The 26,598-nt window shown below is 40.6% G+C and overlaps 1 protein-coding gene across 2 annotated transcripts in view; it reads left to right on the forward strand.

Annotated features, from left to right (window-relative positions):
- yap1 (Yes1 associated transcriptional regulator) overlaps positions 1-25,263 on the forward strand; it is a 29,108-nt gene extending 3,845 nt beyond the window's left edge. The window contains exons 3-8 of one of the 2 annotated variants that reach the window (XM_048265278.1): positions 5,096-5,232; positions 9,275-9,388; positions 18,426-18,601; positions 20,621-20,757; positions 22,048-22,160; positions 22,522-25,263. In XM_048265278.1, coding sequence (XP_048121235.1) covers positions 5,096-5,232; positions 9,275-9,388; positions 18,426-18,601; positions 20,621-20,757; positions 22,048-22,160; positions 22,522-22,760 — 916 coding nt within the window. In that variant the 3' untranslated portion in view covers positions 22,761-25,263. The remainder of the gene's footprint in view (positions 1-5,095; positions 5,233-9,274; positions 9,389-18,425; positions 18,602-20,620; positions 20,758-22,047; positions 22,161-22,521) is intronic. The other variant, XM_048265279.1, reaches the window with a different exon arrangement.
- Positions 25,264-26,598: the final 1,335 nt, after the last annotated feature.

Raw genomic sequence — 26,598 nt, forward strand, 5'->3', positions numbered from 1 at the left:
CAGAATGGTATTGCTGCAGGATTTGCTTTGTTAACACTGTTGTTTGAGCTTCTCCATGATGCTACAGAGAGATTTCACAGAGGGTTAGATGTAGGCCAAGATGTCCTCTTACGATATGAACAAGCTCATAATTCTGGATGCAGCAATGTTTCCTGTTTTTTCGTCATTTCATGGTGACTTGTTCAAAAGTTTGTTGTTTTTGGGGTCGCGGCAGGGTCAGAAGTGCATAAATCCTCGGTTGTTGAGTGTATTTTTCCATTCGGTGTGGTCATGGGGACATCCTCTGTCTGCTTTAGATTGGAGTGCTGCAGACGCTTAGTCTGGACTGAGAGTAACCCCAGCAGAAGGGCTTTAAAGAGCCTCCTATTTATAAACAGGGCCTTTGCAAAGGGAGCAGGAGCCAGCCATCTTGTGAGTTTGGTGATAGCTCATGTTACACCCAGGTGATCCACTAACACTGGAGGCCCAGTAAACACATTTGTGTACTAACAGAGACACACAAACACAAACACATGCATGCTGCTGTGTGGTGTTTCTTTTAACCAGATTGCAACCAAAGTCATTTGAGTTTCTAGAAATAAATAAACCACTTTGGAGAAATGTGTCTTCAACTTCTGTGTGAGTTGCTTCAGAAAGACCGACTTATTCGCTGAATGTTACATGACTAAAAACGGATCAAACTATTCTCCACAGTGATCGTTACGCACTCCTGGCCATGGTCATATGGGTCATACTTGGTCATTTGGCTGTTTCAAGTTGATGTTTTTTTGCTGTGTGGCATGGAGATTTCACCCATGAGAGGAGAAGTGGCAAATAAAGGTGGTTAAAATGGTTAATCAGTGACCTCTAAAAAGACAACTGTTAACTAAGAAAAATGTTTATTTTGTAGTGGAATCTCATATGATTGCATGTACAGTATTATGTTAAAAGGTTTAAAGGGGACCCAGATAAACTTTTCCAATTAATGTCTGTATCCTTTAGGATATCCTTGATCGGTCTTTAAAAGCTTTTTCTGCCTTGAGATGTAACGCTGAATTCAAAATGCACAGTTGGCTGTTGCCTCAAGTAACATTTAAGATAGAAGAGTGATTTTGACTTGAAAGCAATTAATTTCCTACCTTCAGGTGCACCAATCTCCCTTTCACTTCATATTTATCAGGAGTATGTAGGCCTACATAAAACATGTTCGGAAAGGAAAGGCTTTGTCGTCCAAAAAATAATTGTATGTTCTTAGTGTTATCGGTTTGCTTTTGTCCTGGTGAAGGAAAATGGGAAGAACATGATTGTTAGTGAGGAAAGGCGAATATTTTTGTTTTCGTATCTCCAAGGAATTTCTCATGATGTACAAGCTTCAGGGCCATAATATTTTGTTTTATTTCTGAAGCAAAATAAGAACAGAGTTACTAGGTTTCTATAATTTTGTCAAGCTTTAGTGTTTAGTATTGAGAACAGAGTTACTAGGTTTCTATAATTTTGTCAAGCTTTAGTGTTTAGTATTGAGAACAGAGTTATAAAGCTTAATAGCTCAAGAACAAAAACATGTTGAATAGTTTTCAAACGCAGCAATCAGTGGATGAATGTTTTGATGGAATTTTCAGTTGACAGTTGAGGTTTATGGTTTGGTAAAGGCACTTATTGTGATAATATTATGACAGTTTGGATTAAAAGCTATCTGATCTGCTGGTTTTATAGACAGGCTAGAAGTATGTCTACTGCAATAGCTACCATTAAACTAAGTTTGGCTGCATTTGGCATGTTACTTAGTACCATAACTAGCTCATGGCAGAGCTGCCAGACTAGCTTGTTACCGAGCTGTCAGATAGACTAGGAGTTGAAACCATACACTCAGCACCCAATTTGATCAGTAGCACCATGTCAAGTCAAGGTAATTTTGCTGAAAAAAAGTGTGTTATGTTCCAGAAGGATATTCTATAGACACAAGTTTTCTTCTCCTTTCTGACTTTTCACAGAAGCACTGTTTTGATTGGTTTTAGAGTGTCCTCCTCCTCTGATGGATTTAATCATCTTGTTATAGCCAAACCAGTCTGGTAGTTTTTGGTTTGACAGTTGAGTTTGTGTCAAATGTGGATCTCTTCAGTTAGTGGATGGAATTCTGTAATTAGACACCATGAACACTTCAATTGAACTCCTCACAGAAACTCAAATTTCTCTCCCAGTTTTGCCATCATAGCATGCTGACACACAGCTGGGATTTATGGGGTACAGTAATCTATTCTGCTCTTGAAGTGTATTCTCATTTTCCGGGTAAGTGTTTCTCAGGGTAAACTACCAGAAGACGCAAACCTGTATGATGGGAGGAGTTACCTGGAGCTGGTGTCCACAGACTTCCCTGATTAAAATCTCAGTTGAATCTCTGATCTCTGTGGTTGCTTAACGGCTGAGCAAAAAGCACACAGACTTGTCAGAAGTCTACACCCCCACCCCCCTCCCCAAAAAAAAAAAGATTTCTAGCAAACAATAATATGCAACCAAATAGGAAAGTGTGGCTCTTTCTCCCTGCGCTTCCTTCAGTGCCCCTCTCTTCCCTTCTTTTCATTGAGTGTCATAGTTTCCAACAGCAGGAGGAGGGGGCGGAGCTCTTGGATAGTAACACGACCACTGCAATACAGTCAACCAATGGAGTTCTGAGCGACTGCTTCCGTAGTTGCTGTTGCCCCCTCCCCATGCCTTTTTCTTTCTTTTCTTCTCTCGTTTTTTTGTTCATTAACCCTTCCTCCCTCTCCTTCCCTCCTCCTCCTCCTGACCCTGTTGAAGGGGGCCTCTCTGGTGAGAGAGTCAGCCTGGGATGGAGCTGTTTTTCCTGGGCCAGTGTGTGTGTGTATATGTGTGTGTGTGTGTGTGTGTGTGAGAGAGTGATATGGTTGGGGGTGGGGCGGCTGCTTGGCTGTGGGAGGTGCAGAGGGTTTATGGAAAGGAGGAGAAGGGCTGGATTTAGTCCTTTGATCAGTAAAAGCACAAACAAGAGGGGGGTTTGAAAATGGGTGGCTTAAATGGGGGAGGGGAGGCAGATATGCTGACTCAGGTCTCAGGCTCCCATTCTCTCTCTTTTAGTTTCTTGTCTCCCTCAGTCTTACTCACCACTGGGAGAGCAATAGGCCCATCCTAGTTGGAAAGTGATTCACAAGTGTCACTTCTTGCAAATCATGAATAAACACTTCAACTGAATCTCTCAGGGAAACTCAAGTCTCTTTGCCATTTTTGCGTTGACCGCATGCTGACATACTGCTAGGGTTTATGTGCTATTATTATCTGTTCCCTCTCTTGGGAGTTTACTTTATAGTAATGTGAAAAGGTTTTATTTTTTCTGAAATCCAGGCCTGAAATGCAAAACAGTGGCCAGGGGCCAGACACGTCTGCAGCGAAGGCTCTGAGCTCTAAATAAAGCAGCAGTAGGGCTTGTGGGTTGTTGCTCAGTCTAGGCCTTTGTCAAGCAGGTGAAAGCTTTGTAAATGTGGCGCCAGATTGTTAAAGACCCTGACACTTCACAGCGTCCATAGTGCTTCCAGGAAAAGGGACCCCCTATGTTGAGCCCCCACCCTGACCCCCCTGAATAGGGGGGCTGGTCACAGGGGGAGGGGGGCTTTCCTGTATGCCCCCCCCACCCCACCCCATCCCAAGCCACACACAGCCACAAAGTAGTAATTAGACATGCCGTCAGAATGCTCACAAATGTGTCCAGGACTGTTCCCCCTGAGAAAAGACCTGGGACAGACACACACTAATAGAGTGTTTATTATAATAAAGTGCATTTAAAACGGCAGTTTAAGGAGAGTTTTTTCTTTATTCAGGACATATTTGTTTATCAATTTGGCAGCATGTAGAATTTAATTTCCAATGGCTATTGTAAGATAAAGATGATATTAGTATACTGATCATATAATATAATATATTCAGTGTAATAATACTAATATATTGAGTGTCTGTCTATGTCCGAGTATTGAAATTGGTTGTGGTCTTTCCATCAAACAAGGTCACAGTCAAGATTCTTTTCTTCTGTGATCTGTCGTGGAATGATTTACCTACTTCTCTTCTTTCTAGCGATAGGTTTGGGATTTATAGACTTTTTAAATATAACGACTTATATGTTTACATTATATATATAACTAATTAATTCTTAAATATTATTGTTTTTATTCTGTTAAACTTAATTTAGTCTATTACTAATATTGGTATTTGTTTATTATTATTACTATTTTTCTTCTGTGGCTATTTAACTTTAAAAAGACTTATATGTTTAATTTTAATGTTTTAAAACTAGCTTAATGTTTTGTTAATTATTACTATTTAGTTTAACAAACGGTTAATTTTAATTTAATGTACGGAAGCGTCTGCTAAGAACCATAAGCATAGACATATAGGTAAACATTAACATTTACATATACTATCATTATTTATTTTTACTTGTTTACAATTTACACAAACAAAGGCATTCAAAGAAACAATAGGCTAAACCACTTTACTTGCTTAAAAAACTGCAGTGATGACGTGGTGTCTCTTTTACTAAAATAACACAGAGGCAAAATGAGGAAGGTAAATGATCGAGGTGCAAAATAATGATCTATACTTCAAGCTAGAAGTTTCTCAAAAGATTCCTAGCTGCTCTAGTTTGTTTCTAGTAGTATATTTGGAAATGACTCTAAAGAAGAATTAAAACTGCATTGAAACCAAGGTCTGTAAAAAAAAAAAAGCCTGTATCAGCACCAAACACTGTTGCATTGATCTGTGTCAAGTCCCAAACAGCCAGACTCAATTAAATTGCGTATTCAAAACAGGAAAGATTTTATATTAAGTATAAGCAGATCCGGCATTAAGACTTACCTCCTGTGAGGTGTCAGCAGTAAACCCCCCATTTGCTGACCCTGTCTGGGCAAAATAAACAGCCCCATGTGTTTGAAATTAGCGCTGTGGCTCCCATAGTAAAGATATAATGATGTTTAATAAATTATGAATTTACAGGGTTTCACATTAATCCAATATCGTGTGCAATGAATGTGACTCTTTACTGAATGGCCTTTCCTGATCTTTTAGCATGCCATTTGTTTGACTTTCAACGCCTTTCTTTGTTTATTTGTAGCCATTTGGATCAGACCACCACCTGGCAAGATCCCCGTAAGGCCCTTTTGCAGATGAATCAGGCCCCTGCCAGCCCCATGCCTTTACCCCCACCACAACAGCAGCAGCAACCGCAGAACGTCATGCCACCAGCCACCGGTAAGGACACAGTCCTTTTCCTGGAATACTCACATCCTCTCTCTTTCTATGATCTCTCTGTTGGCTTGTTGCAGCCTCTGTAACTTTGAGTATATCAGTGCAATATACTCACCAATTACATGGCTGTGGTGTTGCAAAATTAATGGCCACTGCAGTATGTTCTTCTTAATATTAGGTGAATGTACAGTCAATTTGTACAATTACTTTGGGGCAGGGATAGATAACTTGGTGTGATAGCTGAACCAGTGTTACACTCTGTAAAACGATTCATTCTGTATTCATATCTGGATATGCTATATAATTGGGTGAATCCAGACGAATCAGTGAGCAGATTTGAATTTGCTCTGCAGATCCGTCTGGCCACCATCCCATTCAAGCCCATATCTGAATCACCAAAAACCCAGGAACCAATCACAATCGTTTATCCTGCTCGGGGCGGGTTTTATACGATGACAGACAGAGGCGGATGGTTAGATGCACTGTTGAATACACCCAATGGCTCCACTGATGGCGCCAGTATTAAATAACATAGATGTCTTCTTTGGAACTGAGTAAATAATTGCATTTAAACCCATTGTTTACAAGAAAGATGTGTTTGCTTTACTTCAGAAAGTTTAATGTACCAGTTTAAGTGTAATTTCACTGCTGGTTACGCTCCTTGGAGATTGGAAGGAAAGGAGTCCCCAGGGGAGGGGTCCCCAGACCAATAAACTGTGATTTGTCAGTAGAGTCTAATGCTGGATATTAGCGCTGTGAACTGAGTGTTTGGTGTGTCAGTGATATCCTTACTGGTTGCAGTATTGGATTGTCATTTGATCTGTTTGGCTGGTGCATCTCCTTTGTCATTTGTTTGTGTTCGGTTGAGTCCGAAAATGAGGCATGCTAGACCATTTTTCCTTTAGCTGTATGGCCATCACCACATTATGGACATCACGATCAAAAACACCACACAAACTAAGATAGTGAACACATAAAACTCCTTACTCGATTGCATTCAAAACTTCTATGGAAAAAGGAATAATACTTTGATATAAAAATTGTTATTTACCAACACGTGTAACCTAGAGATGCGACCAGTTTATGAGGAAATAACATGTTCTTGTCATGTAAGACTCACCTTTCGGTAATAGTTGTCTCTCCAATATCTGTCAGTGTCTTTTAATCACTGATTATAGAGCCATATTAACTTAAGATATTAAAAACTGATCCATTACAATGATCTGGATAAAGGAAAATAGTTGATTGCCTTCACACTGTCTTCAAGCAAGATAATGACATTGTTTGAAAGGAATGAAGGCCAAAAAGAGTGGAAATTTTGGAAATAGCGCTCCCTTGCTTAACATTGTGGCTGAATATGGCACAAACCATCATGTTACCAGGGAGGAATAATTCATCCGGTGTGTAGGCCAATGGCTTGCAACAAAGTTGGCATAAGCCATGGCCTGGGTATATGTCACATTTTGTGTGAAGGTGAAGTGTGATGGCAAGCTATGCTAATGCACAAAAGGTAGAATTCCACTGTGCCTCTAATTGCGGTAAAGCTACTATGTTGAGCCAAATTAAAACTCCCTAGGAAACATTGACATCCCTTATGGGCCTTCAATTAGCAGCAGTTGCATTTAGACATTGACGCATAAAAGATAATTACTTTATGTAAGATTACTATAATAATCTACTGATCTTTTTACGTTGCATTCCTGCACATATTTTAGCTGTATTCTGTGTCGTAATAAACCATAAGTAACTCATTTGGGCTATATGAATGGCCCTACCTATCAAGCATGGTGTGCATTTTAGATGCATGCTGTGCTATGATATTCATGGCCGTGTTGCTTATGCGTTTTTAAGCCCTAATTTTTTTTAATGTTAGGTAAGAAGACAAAGTCTCCTTTCCAGTCAGCTGCAGCTCATCCAACCACATCATGATGGCTGATGTCTCCTCATTACCTGGGCCCAACGCCAAACCCCTTGTGCTGATGCTGTTGCCAGTACATAGCTATATCTCTTTGTATATCCAAAACTTACCTTTTTGTACAGAGTAGAAACTGACATAATATGTGTCACCTGCAGTATATTATAAGTAGCATGGGCTATGAGTATGTTATGTTTATATTTGAATGCATACTTATTTTGATGCCTGTTGTATGTCCTTTGTAACATGGGCACTTAAGGGTTTGGTTGGCAAGATGGACTTGACAGGCGGCCAGTGATGAAGGGGGCTAGGTTGGAATTGTAGGGCCGGAGACAGGCAATGAGACCTAAATGTTTACACGTTCTTCCTGATGTCAAGCTGAAGACACCAATTTTCATGGAATAATACTTTCCTTGTGGATTACTTTTTTTTCCTTCTTGATATGCCTCGCCGGCATTTGGATTACACATGTTTTTTGGGAAATATCAACCGAAGATTTCTTTTAATGTTGATTTTGCCTGGATTTTACAAGTAGGAATTTGAAAGATTGGCGTCAGCCTGTGATATTTTCAAGGTCACATTTTGCTCGTGATATTACAGTGGTTATTGAAGAAATTGGATCATCTTGTCTCCCGAACTTTTCAATTCTCAGTTAGTCCTTCAATATGGACGGATTATGTACAGGTCCCATAACAGAGGCACTTAACAGTTTACTTTATATCACAAAGCCTTGAGATCTGTATTTTTAGGCTCCATGTGCAATATGTAAAACAACAAAGTTTGCAAGATAAATGAATTGACTCAATGCAGTGTCTTGTTTATTTATTGAACTGTTTAGAGACTAGAATGTTTGCAGCTTTGGAAAACACGTTTGTGTTCATGTGGTGAAGCCACCCTGTGCTCTTGTGTATAATCCTGAACTGGTGGGATAGGGCAAGCACTGCATTACAGTCTAATAACTTCATCTGACAATAAAAGAAATAGGTGGAACAAGCTGTTTATTGCCCTTGGGGAACAAAAGACGTCCATGCCCAGTGATGTAGGGATGGTTTGCAGATAGGCTGGCGGATAGAGTAGGGTAGAGAACAGAACTTCAAATAACAAAGCGCTCACGCGAGTGTCCCGCCCCATAACTTTTTTTCCCCCAGTGGGTTGTGCAGCAAAAGCAACATGGCGGCCAGCTGGAGCAAAGGCTAGAGCTGTGACTCACAATTCACTCCCCCCATCAGTTATTTTGCATGGTTACAGAGAACTCTCAGGAATGGGATGATCTGTTATCAAGTTCAGGTTGCAAATTCCTTCAAATGGCAAATTTTGATACGGGTCCGCTGTGCTACATGTGATGCATCCACTGTAGTCTGAGACAGGTGGCATTTCCCTGGAATATATTGAAAGCTACTGGATTAGGGTAACTCCCATTGTGGAGGGCAAGATCATTTTGGGGCAATGACGACAGCAAATCAAACTCCAGTTCCACGGCTCTTTACCAAGTGACGTTAATATATTTTGCGCACCCCCAGAATTTCAAAGCAAAGCCTGTGGTTGCATTCATGTACAGGTAGATCAGGCAGATTGCATGATCCAAGCAGGAAAACCGTTTTGAATCATCATCTCTGCTAATGAACTATAATAATGATGAAGAAGGACAACTAGTACAACAGCTATCACACCAAGTCTCTACCCTGTTTCAAAAAACAAAAATTGCAACATGTCTTGAATCTGTCACAAAACTGACACCAAATGTGAATGAAAACTGCATTATATATTTAATTGTCTTCTTCACATCTTATAGGAATACAGGGATGTATTAATAGCTGCCCAACAGTCAATTTAGTTAGTTGAATTGCTGCTTACTACATGGAACACTGTTACAGCCATGCCGAAACTTCTAAAAAAAATTGTTTTTAAATTATTATGAAGTTATATTATCACTGTTAATAATAATGCTTTGAGATTCATCAATGTGTGTGAACACAGCATACAATTAAATGTGCAAAATATTTAACTTATATTCACAACAATATATTAACAACAACTTCAATCACCTGAGATATCTTATTTGCATATAGTCAGTATGGCATCCATGGACAAAACAAAACCCCTTGCCTTAAATGTGCTGCTTTCCCTCAGGTCCTCTTCCTGAGGGCTGGGAACAGGCAATCACTCCAGAGGGGGAAATCTACTACATCAACCACAAGAATAAGACCACCTCGTGGCTGGACCCCAGGCTGGACTCGCGATATGGTATTTTACTTCTCAAACTGCGCAGTTTTCTGGCTCTCTGCTTTCTTTTCCAAAAGCCATTTTGGTGCAGGTCCTGGTGCTATTTTTATTTTATTAGTACTTCCATCTTCTCTTCTCTTCTCTTCTTCTCTTCTCCTCTCTTCTCTTCTCTTCTCCTCTCTTCTCTTCTCTTCTCCTCTCTTCTCTTCTCTTATCTCTTTGTTGGCCTAAGTTAATCCCTCTGTGTGGTAGTAAAGCTGACTGAAATTAAGGTAACTGCTTATGTCACTCTGATTTACTCACGCTCGAGGTGCTCCCATCACATCAGAGAGCAGTTCCCAGGGGAAGCGCTCCTCTCCCAGTCGTTCCCAGTTCCCAGTTGTATAAAAACCGCTAATTTGTGCTCCATTGGGGTAATAAGAACCATACTGAAAAGAATGCATAGAAAACATGCCAAGTATTTGTAAATGTGCTGATTTCTAAATCACTCATAGAATATCCAGTTTAGAGTCGAACAATATGCACGAATACAATGTATTAATAAACATTGACAGACTTAAGTACAATAGTTTATAGTGCATAAAATAACCAAATAACCAATATCACCATATTTTTCTCAAATATGTTGTTTAAAATATGTTTTTCTCTGACCTAGCCTCTCAAATACATTCACTGGATAATTCTGGAATTAGCATTGCAAAAGTATTATGATGCATTGTGTTTTCTTGTGGCGGGAGAGTGCGGCTCCAACCAGCTACAAACTGAGAGCCTGGTCACAATAGTGAAGGTCTTTGAAGATTTATAAGTTAACGCACAGGTCTAGTGGGGCACCAAATCGTTCACATAATGAATGTGAGAATGGGCAGGGTTAGGGTCGGGGTGCTCTCTGTGTGTGTGTGTGTGTGTGTGTGTGTGTGCGCTTGTGTGTATGTGTGTGTTGGGGAGGTGGGGGGGATTCACTCATATCCTGCCCTAGACAGGTCTTTAGGGAAACACTCTTGTTATGTTGACAGGGCCTTTTCCTCCGCATTCAGAAACCTGTTCACACACACACACACACACACACACACACACACACACACACACACACACACACACATTCACACACTCAAATGCACACTCAGGTGAAGGTTCCTCTGTGTGTGTTGCTGATATGTGGCTCAACAGTATGTCTCTCCGAAAAGGTTGCATTAGCTGTTTGCACCTCAGCCGAGAGCTGAAAAGTGACAGAGCCCCTTTAAGCAGGCAGGATGGCCCCACCGCACACCCCTCCCTCCCGTCTCCCCCTTCATGAGATTCAGAGCAGAGCTCAGCCCCCCCCCTCCTCCTGTAGTGGACTTCCAGACAGAGCTGAACCATTGCCAGGCCTCTTTATTCTGTGGTTCAGCTCTTAATCTGTTCCAGACCTTTTCTGTCAAAGAGCTTCAGTGTGCGCTGAGAAGAGGGGGCAAGGAGAGGCGTGGCGACAGCGAGCAAGAGAGAAAGATGAAGAGAAAGACAGAGAAAGTGAGCAGGAGAAGGGAAAGACAGGGAGGGGCATGAAAGGGAAATACCAATGGGATACGTGGCTTCCCCCCCCCCCCCTACTCTTTAAGATGGTAAGAGGTGGAGAGGGGAGAACAAGGAGTGGGTTGCGCTGGAGCCCCTTCATAGAGAGCATTTCCTTTTGTAGTGTGGAGGAAACAAACATTAAATATCCCAGCACACACACACACACACACACACACACACACACACACACACACACACACACACAAACACACAGTTCAGTCAGTCTCTAGGCAAATGTCTGCAACATACTCTGAGATTCTGCTTTGTTTGAAGCCAAATGTTACTTAAATTGTGAAAGTCTGTTTGCTTGGTGATGCCATCATGCGATATTTCTGGTACAATTGCGATGGTGGTGTCTGGTGTACATCCGTCAACTGTGACTGTCACGCTTTAGTGAGATCTCTTAAAAAGAACTGAGGAAGGGCTTATTTCAGGACTTGCAATGTCTGAACTCCCTTGGTCTACTTCTGAGTTTTAAACACATTCAGTGCTGGATTTCTGCCACTGTGCCAATTTCTGACACTCATTTGATGTCTTCTAAGAGAATCTGTTAGCTTACATGTGTCACTGATTTATATGCCAGTGGTTGCAGAATATTTTTTAACAATTGTGAACTGAATTTAGTTACTTCCTTGCCTTTGATTCATCCCTTTTTAGACAGACAAGACATCAATATCTGCACTTACAATATGTGTTTTGATTAATTTATTTAATGATGAGGTAATTTGAATGAACTGAATTGGAAATAATATAAATGAGTCTGTTTAATCCTCACGTCCGTTAGCTGTGGCTATAGTTTTCTGCTCCACAGACAGAGACAATGCAATAAAACTCAAGATTACCTTTTGAACTGTGGTAACTTGAAATCATCCTCTTCTTCAACCACACACACACAAACACACCTTAACCCCCTCTCTGGACCTTTAGATGTGTATTCCAAAGCAGATTACTATGTAACACTTTTGTCACACAACAAAGGAGCTAAATCTCTGGAAAGTGTTAGTCCTGCTGATTGTCTCATTAACAGACATTTACAGACACAGGGCTGTGGCTTCAAAATGGAAATGCCAGGGAAAAAACAGCAGGCCAATTCTTCAAAGTTGCCCATTTGACTCTGTGAGGTGAAGTTGGAAAAAGGTTGAGACATGGAGGAGACTGACCAAAGCTAAATTAATTAGCTCTCGGAGTGGTGTCAGGCATGACTAATAGAATAGCCTTATAATCCCCTCAGAAGCCTCAGATGTGATTAACACGACAACTTTTCACAATGCAAAAGATCCTAGAACATGTTTGCTAAGAAGGCCACTCAGTAAGAGACAAGTATTCCTGTGCCTCCTGTGCCATTCAGGCCCAATACCCTTTCACACTAGAGTTTTTATGTGATGCTCAGTTGACCCAGTTAAGCCCGACGAGAAGTTAGGAAAAAGAGTGCAAACAAGATATTCTGTTGTGGCACAGCAAACCTGATGGTTGAGAGTATTACTAGATACTGAACAGTCTTTTCGCCTTAGGATATGATTGTGATGATTTCTTTCTTTACAAATATAAACAAATACAATAAGGCAAACTGGCACAGAATCAAGAAGAAAGTGAATCATTCATTCCCTATTTTGCATGAGGGAACATTTGTAAAATAAATAAAAGCCATTAATTCGAGAATGATGCACTATGGAGCTGCAACAACAAACAAAACACCCAGAATACACCAATATATATTTCAAACTTGTTCTCCAGTGCAATGGCAGCCTATAAATACCTCAGCCATGTATGAAGACAATTACTGGAGCTTGTGTGGAGGCCACAGTGTCCACAACAACTTGAGCATTGGATGACCATCGGAAGTCATTTGTGGCATTTGGCAAGGAGGCTAAGCAGTATCTGTTGAGTATATGCACGAAGCAGGCAGTGATTTATTTGTGTCAGGGTTGTTGAGGAGAAAGCATTGGTTTTTGCTCACATAAATAGTTTGCAGGACCATTATAGCATTATGCGTATTGTATATGATTCAGATTTAGAATTGTCACCATTTGAAGTGTCGCCATTTGACCTAATAGTCATGCCTCTTCTTGCATGATGTATTATATTTTTGGGGGCCTTTTGCCTTTATTTAGACAGGACTGTGAATATCAACAGGAAGCGAGTAGGAGAAGAGAGATGGGGTTGGATCGGGACCACAGGTCGGACCGCTCAAACCTGATTTACCAACCTGGGTCAAAATTATTTGTGGTAAAGGTTCAGATATTTAGCTCCTTAACCCTTAAAGGAGTACCGTCACACCGGTGTGACGGGAATGTTGAGAAATGAACGTTCTAAAGAATATCTGGGTTCATTGAATTCAACATAGAATTTTAGAACCTTCAATTGTTGCGGAACTTAGAACGTTCAAAAACCTACACCTTTAAGGGTTAATGGCACTGTGGCCTATGAGAAGACCCGGGCAGTTATCGGTCATGTGCTGTTTGTCTGTGCCTCTGCTATCGTAACACTTGAACACAGAAGTTGGCACCTTGTTGGTGGGTGCACAGTGATGTCAGCTTTGCGAAGCACTCAGCTTTTCCAGTGTACTTGTGAGCCAGCAGTGAGTCATTACTGCATTCACTCCCGGCTGACTCCATTTAAGCGGACGCTTTTGACATAAAGAAACAAAAAAAAACGGATGGATAGTTTTCTGTGTCTGATATCAGTGTATATCAAGGCAACATAGAGCCAGGAAAGCACTGACTGTTCCAATAATACCTAGATAGACCCTTCGTAATTGTTGGTACTTGTTATTGTTGCTGAATGTGGTCAGACTGTTTTCAGCATGGGATCTTGTTGCCAAGCTAGACTTTCAAGCATTCTGCTGATTTTTTCCGGACCAAAGTTGGGCTCAGTCTGCCATTATTTTCTGTCCTGATTTTATATTCTTACCAGGCTCAAGACAAGCAACTCTAGAGTGCACTATAGACAAAAGTATTGGGAAACCTGCCATTAAACCCACAGGAACTTTGATGATATCCCGTTCTTAATCCATAGGTATTAATATGGAGTTGGTCCCTCTTTTGCAGCTGGAACAGCTTCCACTCTTTTGGGAAGGATTTCCACTATATAGTGCAGTGTTTCCCACAGAATTGAATTCTATTGGTAGGTTTGCAGAATAAACTCGAATGCAACAGTTTATAACAAATTACTGCAGCGCGGTTATGATTCTAACCAGATTTAAGCACAATTTAGTACAACCTGGAAAATCATTGTGTGGTGGTGGTCAATGTTGATATTGTGGTGGGCCGCCACAAATAAGTCAATGTATGGGAAACACTGTAGTGTGTGTGTGTGTGTGTGTGTGTGTGTGTGTGTGTGTGAACAGCCATGCACGTTAGGTGAAATATTTTAATCAGATTCAATCACTTATGTTGCATTTATTCATATCTGGTGCATTGAACATATTGGCAGCAACAGTTGATTGTTAGATATGTATAAAGATCGCCCCATTCCCCCGAAATCTGTGTTAGACTGGTGTTCTGGAAATGTAATATTCTGGTTAGGACTCTTTCGAATAGTCTGAAGTTAAATATTGGCTAAGGTGTTGGAGGAGCTCCCTCAGCAGCCTTGGGACCAGGGCAGTGCGTCGAGTCAGTCTGTCTCGCCTTTTCTCACAGATTTACGCTCGCAAACACCCCTGCATTGTGGGATTGCGGCCTCAGCGCACCCTCTGAGATTTGTGACGATAAAGTCTGTTGTTGCAAGCTCGTCGTGTCACAGCAGAGCGTGAACAAGATTATTGCAGGGCGGCTCAACCTGTGCTTTTCTGTGTGCGTTGGAGAGAGGAGGACCTCTCCCTCCCTACCTCGCCTGTAGTTTCCCTGCTCAGGGCCTCTCTTTTCAGCAAGCCTTCTCATGTCTAGAATGGCCGTGGGGTGAACCTGCCCTTGTGGCTTATCCAAATACGCAAGACTGACTCTGCCTGGATACTGTTTTGTTTTCTTTCTTTTTCTTTTTCCTCTCTCTCTTGCACTATCCCCCCCTCACCCTCTCCTCTCCAAAAAAGATTATTCAATCACGGAGAAAGTCTAGAAATGGCCTCTGGTGTTGCTGCAAGACTTCAGTTGTTGTTGTTGAACCGCAGTACTGTATTTGCCTCTAAGCGCTGCAGTTCCAAGAGCTACTTCGGCACTGAGCTGCAAGCCAGATACAGTGGTTTCATATCTATGGGAGATAAGGCCCAGAAAAGGCACACACTCCCACAGTGTAAAGCAATAGAGAAGGGGGTGTTGTGTGTGTGAAAGCTTGGGGTAATTTTGGAGGTGAGGGTCTGTTTGTGCGAGTGGAAGGGGCATTATGTGGGAAAGGGGTGTGAGGAGGGGCCCTGTGTGTTGGGGGAGGGGTAGGTACGCACAGTGCTGGTAAATGGGTTGAGGCTTATCCCAGCGTTCCCAGGCTAGCCCTGAGTGTTGCTGTATTCACAGTATGATAGTGTTAGTCCACTGATTGATGATGAAAAGAACAGGGAGGGCCAGTACAATATCCCTCAGACAACACGGTTTTGTATTGTTATATAACTTTTTATGACTCTCATTGATTTCTGCAGTCCATTTAATTTGTATTTCACACAGAAACTTTTGAATTTCTAGTTAAAAGCATTTTTCATAATTTTCCATTTTCATCAAATCTTTACTCAAACAGTGACTAATATTGTAAAGCCTTTAAGAGATGCATTATTAGCTTGTGAAAGGAAAGAAATCCCAATAGTTGAAAGGATTCACTGTACTTTTAGCTTTGTAGGAAAAGTGTAGGAAAAATGAATAGATCACCTTCTGCATTTACTACCACACAATTACCCAGTAATGTAAAAGAGAATATAAGAAAATATAATTGTCTGTTAATTTTGTAAAATATTTAATATTGTTATGTAAAATAATATAACACTATGTTAATATTTTGTGATTATTATACATTATGTTAGTTTCTTTAACGTCTAAAGATTAAACTTTGATCACCTTATGAGAGGGTCAGACATGTCAACAATAATTCTTCTAATAAGTTCAAACTTTTAATCAATATGTTTCAAGCAAAATTAATAGATTAATCTTTCTGTTATTGCATTCCACCTCATATACAACATTCCCTAACCAGTTAGGGCAAAACACCATGGCCAAAACAAGCATGCCATTGGTTCATTGGTTAAGTGTGAATATCTTAAGCCACAATCAGAGCCCTTGGCTAAAATGTTTTCTTCCACCATGAGCCTTAAAATGACAATTTCCACTCATGAAAAAATAATTGGTGTGTGTGCGCTTAGCATTCCTGAAAACATTGAGAAACCCAGGCTGTATAACTCACAGGAGCCGCAGTAACACCACTGGGCTACAAAGGAAATGCAGTCTTTCCGGGGCTGTCTGTCATCGGCTGTTTTAATGAAGTTCTGCATCCTCTTTCAGGCAAGAGATGGTGGTCCTCAACCCAGGCCTTATGACATGAATTGAGTCATTGTAATAGTATATGTAATAGCCCCTGGGCAGGATTACTGACTGGGCACATGGCTTGGGGCCCCATACCACCACAGGCTTCTGATCAGCCATTGTTTACTCATTTCATTATTATGCAGAAAGCTTAAGTGCAGCCCTATTAAACAATGTGCAGTTTCCAACAAAAACTTTTTGGTGTCATGTAGATACCACATAATTTTTGCCTGAGTTACCTACAGTATTTATATGCACGCCCCTTATTGGTGGTTTCATAATTTTGGACGTGACTCATTAGTTTATACTGGACAAACCACTTGGAGATGTGGAAAATCAAGACCTCAAAAATGGGAGTGCGAGTTTATTGTTCTGCATGACTGTATGACAAAAGCATGTGTTCCTGTCAGGAGTCAAGTTAGGTGACTTCGTCCCTCTTTGTCTTTCCAGTGCAGTTTTTGCCATAAAACTAATGAATATGCATTACAGCAACCGAGTAGTCACTTAAAGAAACCAAAGGGAAGTGTCTTGAACCTAGTGTTTATCTCCTGCTGAACCGGTTTGACTAGTAGAACTGTTAATACATGTCTCTGAATGAGGGGAGTTGGCTTAGGTGCCTTGGGCGTGTCTCCAGACTATCTTAAACATAACAATAGAGGGTGTTAGGACATGTAGGAAAGCCTTTGGCTAGCCATAAAGATGCTAATATCAGTCAGGACAGCACATGCAAGAAATAGACGCACAAAAGTTTCTTATAGGGGGGAGCTATGAACACTTTCCTCAAAGCGGTCATGTCATGATCCTCTTGTCAATCAGCCAATATTCATAAAGCCTATTTGACTTCTTAGAGCCTTCAGGCCCCTTTATTAGAGCATAAACGTGGCCCATATGTCTTTCAATGAAATCAGCAAGATGAAACTGAATTTGGATGTCAAGGAATTTACATCCATCAGCTAAGTGATGTCCCTGTGACTCACCAGTGATAATGAAGTTTAATTACGTGTTATTAAATATAACGTTGGAACATTGATTAGCTACAGTTCTGTAAATGTTGTGTTCCCCATAAAAGCTTTGTGATGGTACTAAAGGGGTTATCAAAGGTAATTTCTTTTGTATATTTCTGACCACAGTGTCAGTAAATGGACCTAAAATGCGATTATTAATGTCAGATTCAAACTGTGAACACTGTTTACGTTTGGAATCTAACAACGTGCACTGCTGTGGACATACTGAAGACCTCAGTTAATAATAGCACCCAAATATTATTGTTTCAACACAAAGTGTAAACATCATTACTTCAGCAGAGTAGGTATTTTGTGTTGTTTTTGGCCACTTCTCAACTCAAACACGGCTAGATGTCTAATCAAGATCAAACAAGCAGTGGAGTTAATGGAGTAAGATGCATTGAGTTTCTTTAGTTTCTTACTTTGATTATTACCATGACCAGTAAAAGGTGTAGGCTAGATGGAAAGTGTAACAATTTGTCAGGTGAGCAAGCGCTGCTCATTTCAGCAATAGTGGTTTACAGTGTTCTATAAGAATGAACTAATCGACCCCACGAGCACATAGGCTAAAGCAAGCTTTTACCTTAAAGTTGTGCTTATAACTTACAGAAAATGAGGACTGCTGCTTGACCAAAAGATGCTTTGAAGCATGCTATTTTTAAGCAATTCTTTGGTATTGAAGTTCAGTGGATTCACATGTCTCCATGTGATGCAGTAGGAGGATTTGTCATAGTTAACCTACTGTTTAGATTAGGATGACAACTTCCTCTTCTAACCTAACATGATGAATGGACTTCATGAGCTTATGACTATGTACTTGTATTATACAGCTGTGTGTGTGTGTGTGTGTGTGTGTGTGTGTGTGTGTGTGTGTGTGTGTGTGTGTGTGTGTGTGTGTGTGTGTGTGTGTGTGTGGCAAATATAACATTTCACTTGGTTGAATTACCCCTGTTCATATGGACTCATCTAGTCCCACTCATCTGATACAGGGTTCAGTAATGAGACAGAGCAGCCTCTTCCTCACAGATCTTAATGGATATTGTTTCCTTCCTTCCTTCCTTCCAGCCATGAACCAGCAGCGCCTGTCCCAGAGCACCCCGGTCAAGCAGGGCGGTCAGCTGCCCTCCAGCCCCCAGAGCGGCACGCTGGGAGGCAACAGCCAGATGCGTCTACAGCAGCTCCAGATGGAGAAAGAGCGACTGCGGCTCAAGCACCAGGAGCTGCTGAGGCAGAGACCCCAGGTCAGCACGCCCCACTGGTCCCTGAGCTTTGGAACATATATGTGATTTGATCGCAATATACTGTATTATATATTTATTTATGTATTTATTTAAATAAATCATGTTCATATTGTTTGTGTTTGGGTTAGGGTAGGGTATTGGAAGGTAGCTTTTCTTTGAGGGGGTGATGTTTTAGGTGCAATAGCTCTGTGTGTTCGGTCTGAAATATTTATGTTTCAGTGACTTAAATATAGCTGTCGTAGTAATGCAAACAGCAACCCTGACTGTGCAAGTGCACTCAAAGACATGATTGTGTTTGGGCTATAATGCAAGCCAAGACCCCTGAGCTTTGCGAGGCTTTGTCAAAACTAGTTCTGAACATGTTGAAGTTAACAACCATAGGAAACCTACGCCCATTCATGCTTTTATTAGAGATGGGGAGAGAGGTGTGTATGTTTGCTTCCTGACACAGAAATGTTCCATTAAAAGAACTCTGTTTACTACGACTGCAGACATTTCTGTAATGGAGTGGGCGTGAGATATGACTAGACGGTGTGTTTGTGCAGTGGGGCTGGAGAGTGGGGACTATAAGGAAAGACAGAGGTGTTTGGGGACGTGAAGAGTGTTCTATAAGAAGTCCCTGCAGGAAGTGAAATAGATCAAAGGTACTACAGGGATCCGCTGGGATGGTGTGGTAGATACTAGAGGTGGGTGAAATAACATACTAGAAAGTTAAAAGTTGCCGCCAATTCAAAGCCTCTTGCTCTTGTTCCTTGTTAGATTTTTTGAATGAATCCCTCGAGTTGGTTCCCTGTCTCATCACTCATGTTATTTCTGTAAGACATTTACACTTGCATTTAGTCATTTAGCTGATGCTTTTATCCAAAGCGGCTTACAACAATCAAGGTGTTAAACAAAGGTGCGGTGCCACTAGGATATTGTTCATGCAGCCATACTACTTACATGGAATAGTAACAGTTCAAGCAAAGTCAAGGGAGGGGGAAGAGGGATAGTCAGGAGGATAGGGAAGAAGATAGTGTTAAGTGCTAGATTAAGCATGTCAAGTTGTCCGTAGTGCTAGGAGTACATGAAGTATAATTTCCAAGAATATGCCGTGATGGTGCAGATAGTGGCAGTGGTGGTGATTTTATGGTGAGCTGTCCCTTTAAGTAATAATTTATATGAGCGTGACCTTACAAAGCATACTACCTCTGAGTCACAACTGCCTTTTTACTAAGACGTCCTGTACAGTGGTGAGATATGTTCCTGCTTGAAGTGTCATGAAGGATGTTTATAGAAAGTGTGTTTCACAATCATTCGTTGAAATGAGAACCAGATTTGTTACTCCTTGGCCAGGGATGGGCTTTGTGCTTGCATTCAGAAACGTCATGCCAGAAACCACGTTTAATTGTTTTGGTCTCTGGATTCTCGCCCCATTTTCTCTCTTTGAACGGGTTCCTTTTGTTTGGGGAAAAACAAGACTGGTAAGCCTTTTTTGGTACAACTGGATGTTTACAGTGATGACCTTTGACATAAGTGCTTGGCCAGGTTTTAAATCCTCTGTACCTGTTTTGCCTCTGTCCTTTCAGATATGTTTGGGAAGAAGGCCCAAGTGTATTGCAATCACTACATGCATTTAACACCAATATTTGGAACAGAGGGCTATTTCCGGTTACAATGTCTAGACCAGGCTTTAATTGATTCCATGTCGATTTTGAAGTGCCACAGACAAAAAATCATGATTTCAAGGGGGGTTGCAACCAATACTGCCAGCTAACCCCACAGAAACAGTCCATTCTAAGAGTCATGAAACCTCTCCTCAATGGAGGCTCTTCCCAAGCGCCTGTGTGTATTTTTCTCACTTGTCTGACAGGCTATTGCTTCTCACATGTTGGTTGCCTGGAACTGGAAAGTGATTTCCTCTCCCTGACTGTGTCTGCACACACAGTGAACGTACAACATAATTAAACTTAAACATTTGTGTTTGTATAACGTTTGTCCTGGAACTGTTTTGTTTGAACATGGCATTTGCGCCCACAGGAACTGGCTCTGAGAAACCAGCTTCCCACCAGCATGGAGCAGGACGGACCAGGCACCCAGAACCCTATCTCCTCCCCGGGCATGGCTCAGGAAGCCAGGACCATGACCACCAACAGCTCTGACCCATTCCTCAACAGGTGAGGGGCCAGGGAGGTGTTAGGACGTTGTCTGCATAATAGCAGACTAGTCTATTTTATGTAAAGATAGCAAATATTCTATTTTATGTATTTGACTTTTTAAACATTTTTTTTAAACTATTGCCCTTTTATGCTTTTATTGCTCTATTATTCTTTGCTTTTGTTTATGTAAAGCGCATTAAATTACCCCTGTGTATGAAATGTGCTACATAAATAAACTTGCCATGCCTAGAAGACATACATAATATAGTCGCCTTGAAGTTTGGCCTATGTATAATTGTACAATACTTTAAAAGCTTTATTGAATTTTAATATAAACTAGTACTGGCTTTGTAAATAACTTTGGAGCCAGAATCAGTCACTTAAAAAATGAATGAAAAGTGCTCAAATTTCAGTATAAAAATATGACGCATATAAACAGTATAACCAACTAGAAATCCAGCAATAAACTGAAAACTTTACAAACCCTCACATGGCAATGAATCATTTGGGGTCAGGAACACCTGCGTCCCTCTAGTGGACATTTTGTGAAGTGCATGTTTATTTAATCAACAGTGAAATTAGTCATTGGCCTCATGTGTTTTTTATTTTTTTAAAACCTGGGAACCAACAAGGAGGCAAAAAAGCATGGATCGGCAACACACTATGGCCTTCTGCCCTGTAGAGTGTGATTGCCACTCAGAACTCTTCCCCTGTGCTGAGGTATAAAGAAACCCCAGTGCGTTTCATCACAGTCCTTGTTTAACAAGGAGAAGGGCAAACGGTACGCAGAGCCAGCTGCGTTGGGTCTGGTCTGTGAACAGGACAGTGTGCCCTACAACCTCTCGCCCTGCCGGCCTACATGCACACAATGGCCTCATTCATGTTACCTCTCCTCCGTTCAGCCTGCCCTGCACATTTCACTCTGCTAGCACTAGTTAGCCAGTTAGTTAGCTAATATTTGTTATAGGCCCTTCTCATTTTATGGTTGCATTGGTCTGAGACATTGAGTCTCAGTCAGAGTCTCTTTAAAGTGACTGATTCTGCTTTCAGTAGAATTTTGTTTTAGAGATTTTGTGATTTTTAAAGATTGACCTTTCTCTGAATGTTGGCTCATTTTGTAGTATAGTCTTTAGTCCATAGTCTTTGGATAAGTTACCCGTATGAAATCTTTATCTCAGCACAATACTGTTAACTGAGCTTTGATCTTGGTTGAAAATGTAACCTTTGCTTTGTTTTGTGTGTGTGTGTGTGTGTGTGTGTGTGTGTGTGTGTGTGTGTGTGTGTGTGTGTGTGTGCGTGTGCGTGCAGTGGGACCTACCACTCCCGTGATGAAAGCACAGACAGCGGCCTGAGTATGAGTAGTTACAGTGTCCCCCGCACTCCAGATGACTTCCTCAACAGTGTGGATGAGATGGAGACAAGTAAGTTCCTCTGGAACACTTCCCCAGCACTGACACATGACTCAGACTCACATTTTAGCATGATTCAGTTAATGCGTTTCTAACTCTAACTTCTAACCTCAACTTGCCTGTAGTTTGTATTGACATAATTTGTTATTATGTTTTGATATTGTTGTCATGTGTTGTCATGTTTTTTACAGTCAACCTTTTAACTGCAGTGTTTTATGACAACATACTAATATGGCTCTCTGATTATAAGCTTTAACTGTATTAAAAACTGACATGAAGACAGTGGATTAACCGAGCCAGTTGATTGCATCAGGTGTGTGTTTATATCTTAGCTGTTTGATACTGACTAAGCCTCCATGTTTTGCCTTGTCAGGTGATTCCCTGGGACCTGCCTCCATGGTGACACAGCCCAACCGTTTCCCTGACTACCTGGATGCTATGCCCGGGACAGATGTGGATCTGGGCACCCTGGAGGGAGAGAGCATGGCCGTGGAGGGCGAGGAGCTCATGCCCAGCCTGCAGGAAGCGCTCAGCTCCGACATCCTCAACGACATGGAGTCTGTGCTGGCCGCCACCAAGATCGACAAAGAAAGCTTCCTCACATGGTTATAGAATCAGCATGGGGTCACAACACCGCCGACACTCTCTCTATCTCTCAATGCTCAGAACTGCTGCCGAGTCAATTTTGTGAAGGATGCCGAAACCGCTTTCACAATAGAACAAAAAAAGAGAGAGACTTCACTCTATGGATATGTTTGTTATTTTGTCATTCATCACTCATGGCCAAACTTGAGATATTGAGTTTAATGTTATGGTCTATCTTGTTTTCTTCTTTTCTATATTATTTAGTTTTGTCTGTATCCTCAAGGCTGGCCCATGAACAGACAATGAAAGGAGAAATGTCCAAATGCGTGCTTCAGTCGCAGAGGGGTTGGGCATTACCTGTCTCCAGGCGATAGCAGAAACATATGTCACGCAAAACACTACAAACACTTCTGAAAATACAACCTACAACTCTCTCTCTCAAGCACACACACACACACACACACACACACACACACACACACACACAGAGAGAGGTAAAAAAATACATACAAACACATGAAGATGGGATAGCTATACTTCATATCCTGTACTATCCTGTACTGTCTGCCATCTCATTTGTTTTGCATTGTTATTTCTTGAGAAACCAAAAGATCTTTGTCAATGAGAGACAGAACCTCCGTAAGGCAGATGAGGTGGAGTAAGGTTGTGGTCATGTCCGGCCCAATCGTTTGAATTAGTAACACAAGACAATGGAGGATGCAGCCGGTTCCCCTGTTTGGCAGTGCCAGCAAGGAGTTTGATCCAAGTCTTTTTTGTATTTCTGTGGAGAATTCAGTTCCAGATTGCTGCATTACTGTGTAAAGCATTATATTGTTTTATTGGTCGTATTGAACATTTGCCATTCAACACTACTCTTCTACTACTAATCATTATTTTCAATAATCAAATATACTTCCTTAAAGTTTTATTAAAATGTATTTTGGGAATTAGGGATGTTATATTTTCAAATGAAGCTTAGCCTCTATATATCAGTCTTATTTAAACCTAATTTGCTAGGTTACCTTTTTAGTACTGCTTTTATCAGTTAATGGCATTGCGTATAGATCGATGAGCTTTTCTGCTTGAAACACTAAAACACTAAATATATATATATAGATTTTTTAATAAACAGGGTCATAACTCCTATACAGTTAAGCAATACTGAATAGATCAAACTGAGAAGTTTTTCTCATTCACCAACTCATATGGAGTTATTGTCCTAGTATGCCTTTTTAAACGCTTTTCTGCCATCAGCCTGTTGCTAATTGCTAATATACTCCTTACATGTCTAGAAAATATTAAAACGCTAGTAGAAAAATGAAAGACATCAGACAATTCAGACGGTATTGGTTGTGTCAAAACTGAGCTTGTCTGATATAAACTCCTGGCAAGAGTAGTTTTAAGAAGATGGTCCTGATATGTTTATGTTGGTTAGGGAGCATGTCATGATGGGTAGTGGTGTAGAGTAGCAGTTAGCTGGAACTTGACTGGCCATTGTGATAAAGGATCATAGTTGGTCTGGGTATATTCATTGTGAACCATTAGCTATGATTTCTGTAAAAAGAAAAAAAAGAAAAAGTCCAAGCTTCCAAAGACTGTGTTTTGTTTTGTGTAGTCATATCCTTACGAACAAAAGTGAACGAATAATTGTTAATATTCTTCACAGAATACAAAATGCATAAGCTAATGAAAATTATATGGCCTGGGTACAAAAGAAATGTATCTACAACCAGAACCTGCCTTTCTACAAAGGCTGTAGTGAATGAATGAAGTGTAGTGAACAAGTTATTGATTAATTCAGAGATTCACAATGTAGTTTACATTTGGAGCGTGAGAACACTACAGCATCAGATCACTGGCAACAGTATCACAATTGCTTCCTATATTCAGAGAATATGAGTATTATGAAATGTCTGTTTACATAGTGATTTTACCCGTTGCATTTATTAATTATTTGTCTCAATTATGTGGGTGCATATTTGTGATTATTTGAACAGTCATGCAACCCAGTTATACTGCAGAAAGATTTACTCAGATTTTTATATTAACTCACAAAGAGGTGCAGCAGCAGCAGCATTGTGTCTAGGGACAAAAATGTTTTGCTATAAAAATGACATTTGCTTCCTGTTTGCAGCTAGAGCAAAATACGTTGTTGATGGACATTCATCAGTGTTGGAAAGAACAATGTAATGGAAAGTGATTTTTATAAATCATTGGTACAGTGGTGATATTTTGTGCTTGCAGAAAGTTTAAGTAAGAAAAGGTATTTGTCACTGAAACATGATTTCACTTCTTAGTTAGTATGTAACTTCCAGAATATAGTAATTATGGACTATTTTAGTGTATTAATCACGCAAGGTAAACGATTTGTATTTAGATGATCCTAAATGCACATACAATTCATAGACATGATCTCTTCATTCTTTTTTAATAGGCTTTGTGCATGTATGGTAGGACCTTAAGTTCTGTTACACTCTTTATATAATACTTTTTAAATTGGCCTGGAATAAAGTATATACTTTGTGTTAAATTCTGTTTGCTCTTGTTCAATCAAATGAATGTCTTCCTTTATTGTGCTGAGAGCAGTGGGTGAATAGCTACATTACTGCATTATTCTGCTTTATACAAAGGCTCTGGTAATATTTGGCTCGATGGTGTTTTAAGCTCTCACCGTCGACTTCAAGGCACCTAACCTTAACCCTAACCCTTGCCTAACCCATGCAGCGCTGCCTGGAAGACGACGTTGGGGGCTTAACACACCTAATAGGTCTGCTGACATATCTAATGATTAAGCCCTGATTTACTTATGGCTTAAGTGTTGAAACATTTGAAATTGTGATATCTTTTCTTTCACAAATAATATGTTGATTTAATACATTGTGAAACCAGCATCCTGGGGTTATCAAAGTCTTTTGAAAAAAAAATCATAAGTGACCTCCATGCTAAAATATTTTAATGGCCTATAAAAAGCAGTTCTTGTCACTTTGCCTGGAATCGCCTGGTCAGATGAAGTGAAAATTTAGCTTTTTGCCAACAAACACTCAAGGTGGGATAGGAACACATAGAAGGCTAGTGAAAAGAACCCCATGCCTACTGATAACCATGGTGGAGGGCATATGGGCTGTTTTTATTTCAAAGGCCCTGAGAACCTCATTACGGTAAATCATGAGCTCCATGAAATACCTGGACAATCAAAAACGGTCAAGACTCCAAAAGTGGGTCATGATAGGATCACCAAGCAGGTCAATGATCCAAAATATACAGTATGTCCAGATCAACAAAAAAATGGCATTATTGACTCAGGCTTCTGCCACTCCCATCCCAGTCCCCTGATCTGAACTCTATAGAAAACCAGTGGGGTGGCTTAAAGAGGAGAATGCACAAGAACCTAGAAATCTGGATGATCTATATTCTGTGAGAGGAGTGGTCTCAAATTCCTTGCTTTGAATTTTCTCTTAAGGGATGTCAAAGCGGAAGACTACAAGCTGTTTTATTGGTAAAGTATTAAATACAGGGTGCCAATAAGTGTGGTACGTGTTTCTGTTAAAAATAGTTATTTCCCTAGCCTGGCGGGCCATCCTATATCATTGAAATGTACAGGCTGAGCAAATTAATTTGCCGCCGCTAGGGTGCATCTAGATTTCTAGGCTATTTTTTCCCCTCATTGTTATCAGTGTGACACTAAGATAAATTGCTAAATGGTGTTTTTTTTTTTTTTTATCCCTTTTTACTCATTTTTGCCAGTGGCACCCATAAATGTGGAGGATCCAGTAGTTGTCTCCATCTCATTTGATTCCACTCCATTGACCTGCACATGGATAGTTGCCTTTCTTGTACGCTGACATGCTTATCCTGATCCAAGTAT

This window comes from Alosa alosa, chromosome 15 (assembly GCF_017589495.1).
Source record: "Alosa alosa isolate M-15738 ecotype Scorff River chromosome 15, AALO_Geno_1.1, whole genome shotgun sequence".
Classification (NCBI taxonomy): Eukaryota; Metazoa; Chordata; class Actinopteri; order Clupeiformes; family Clupeidae; genus Alosa; species Alosa alosa.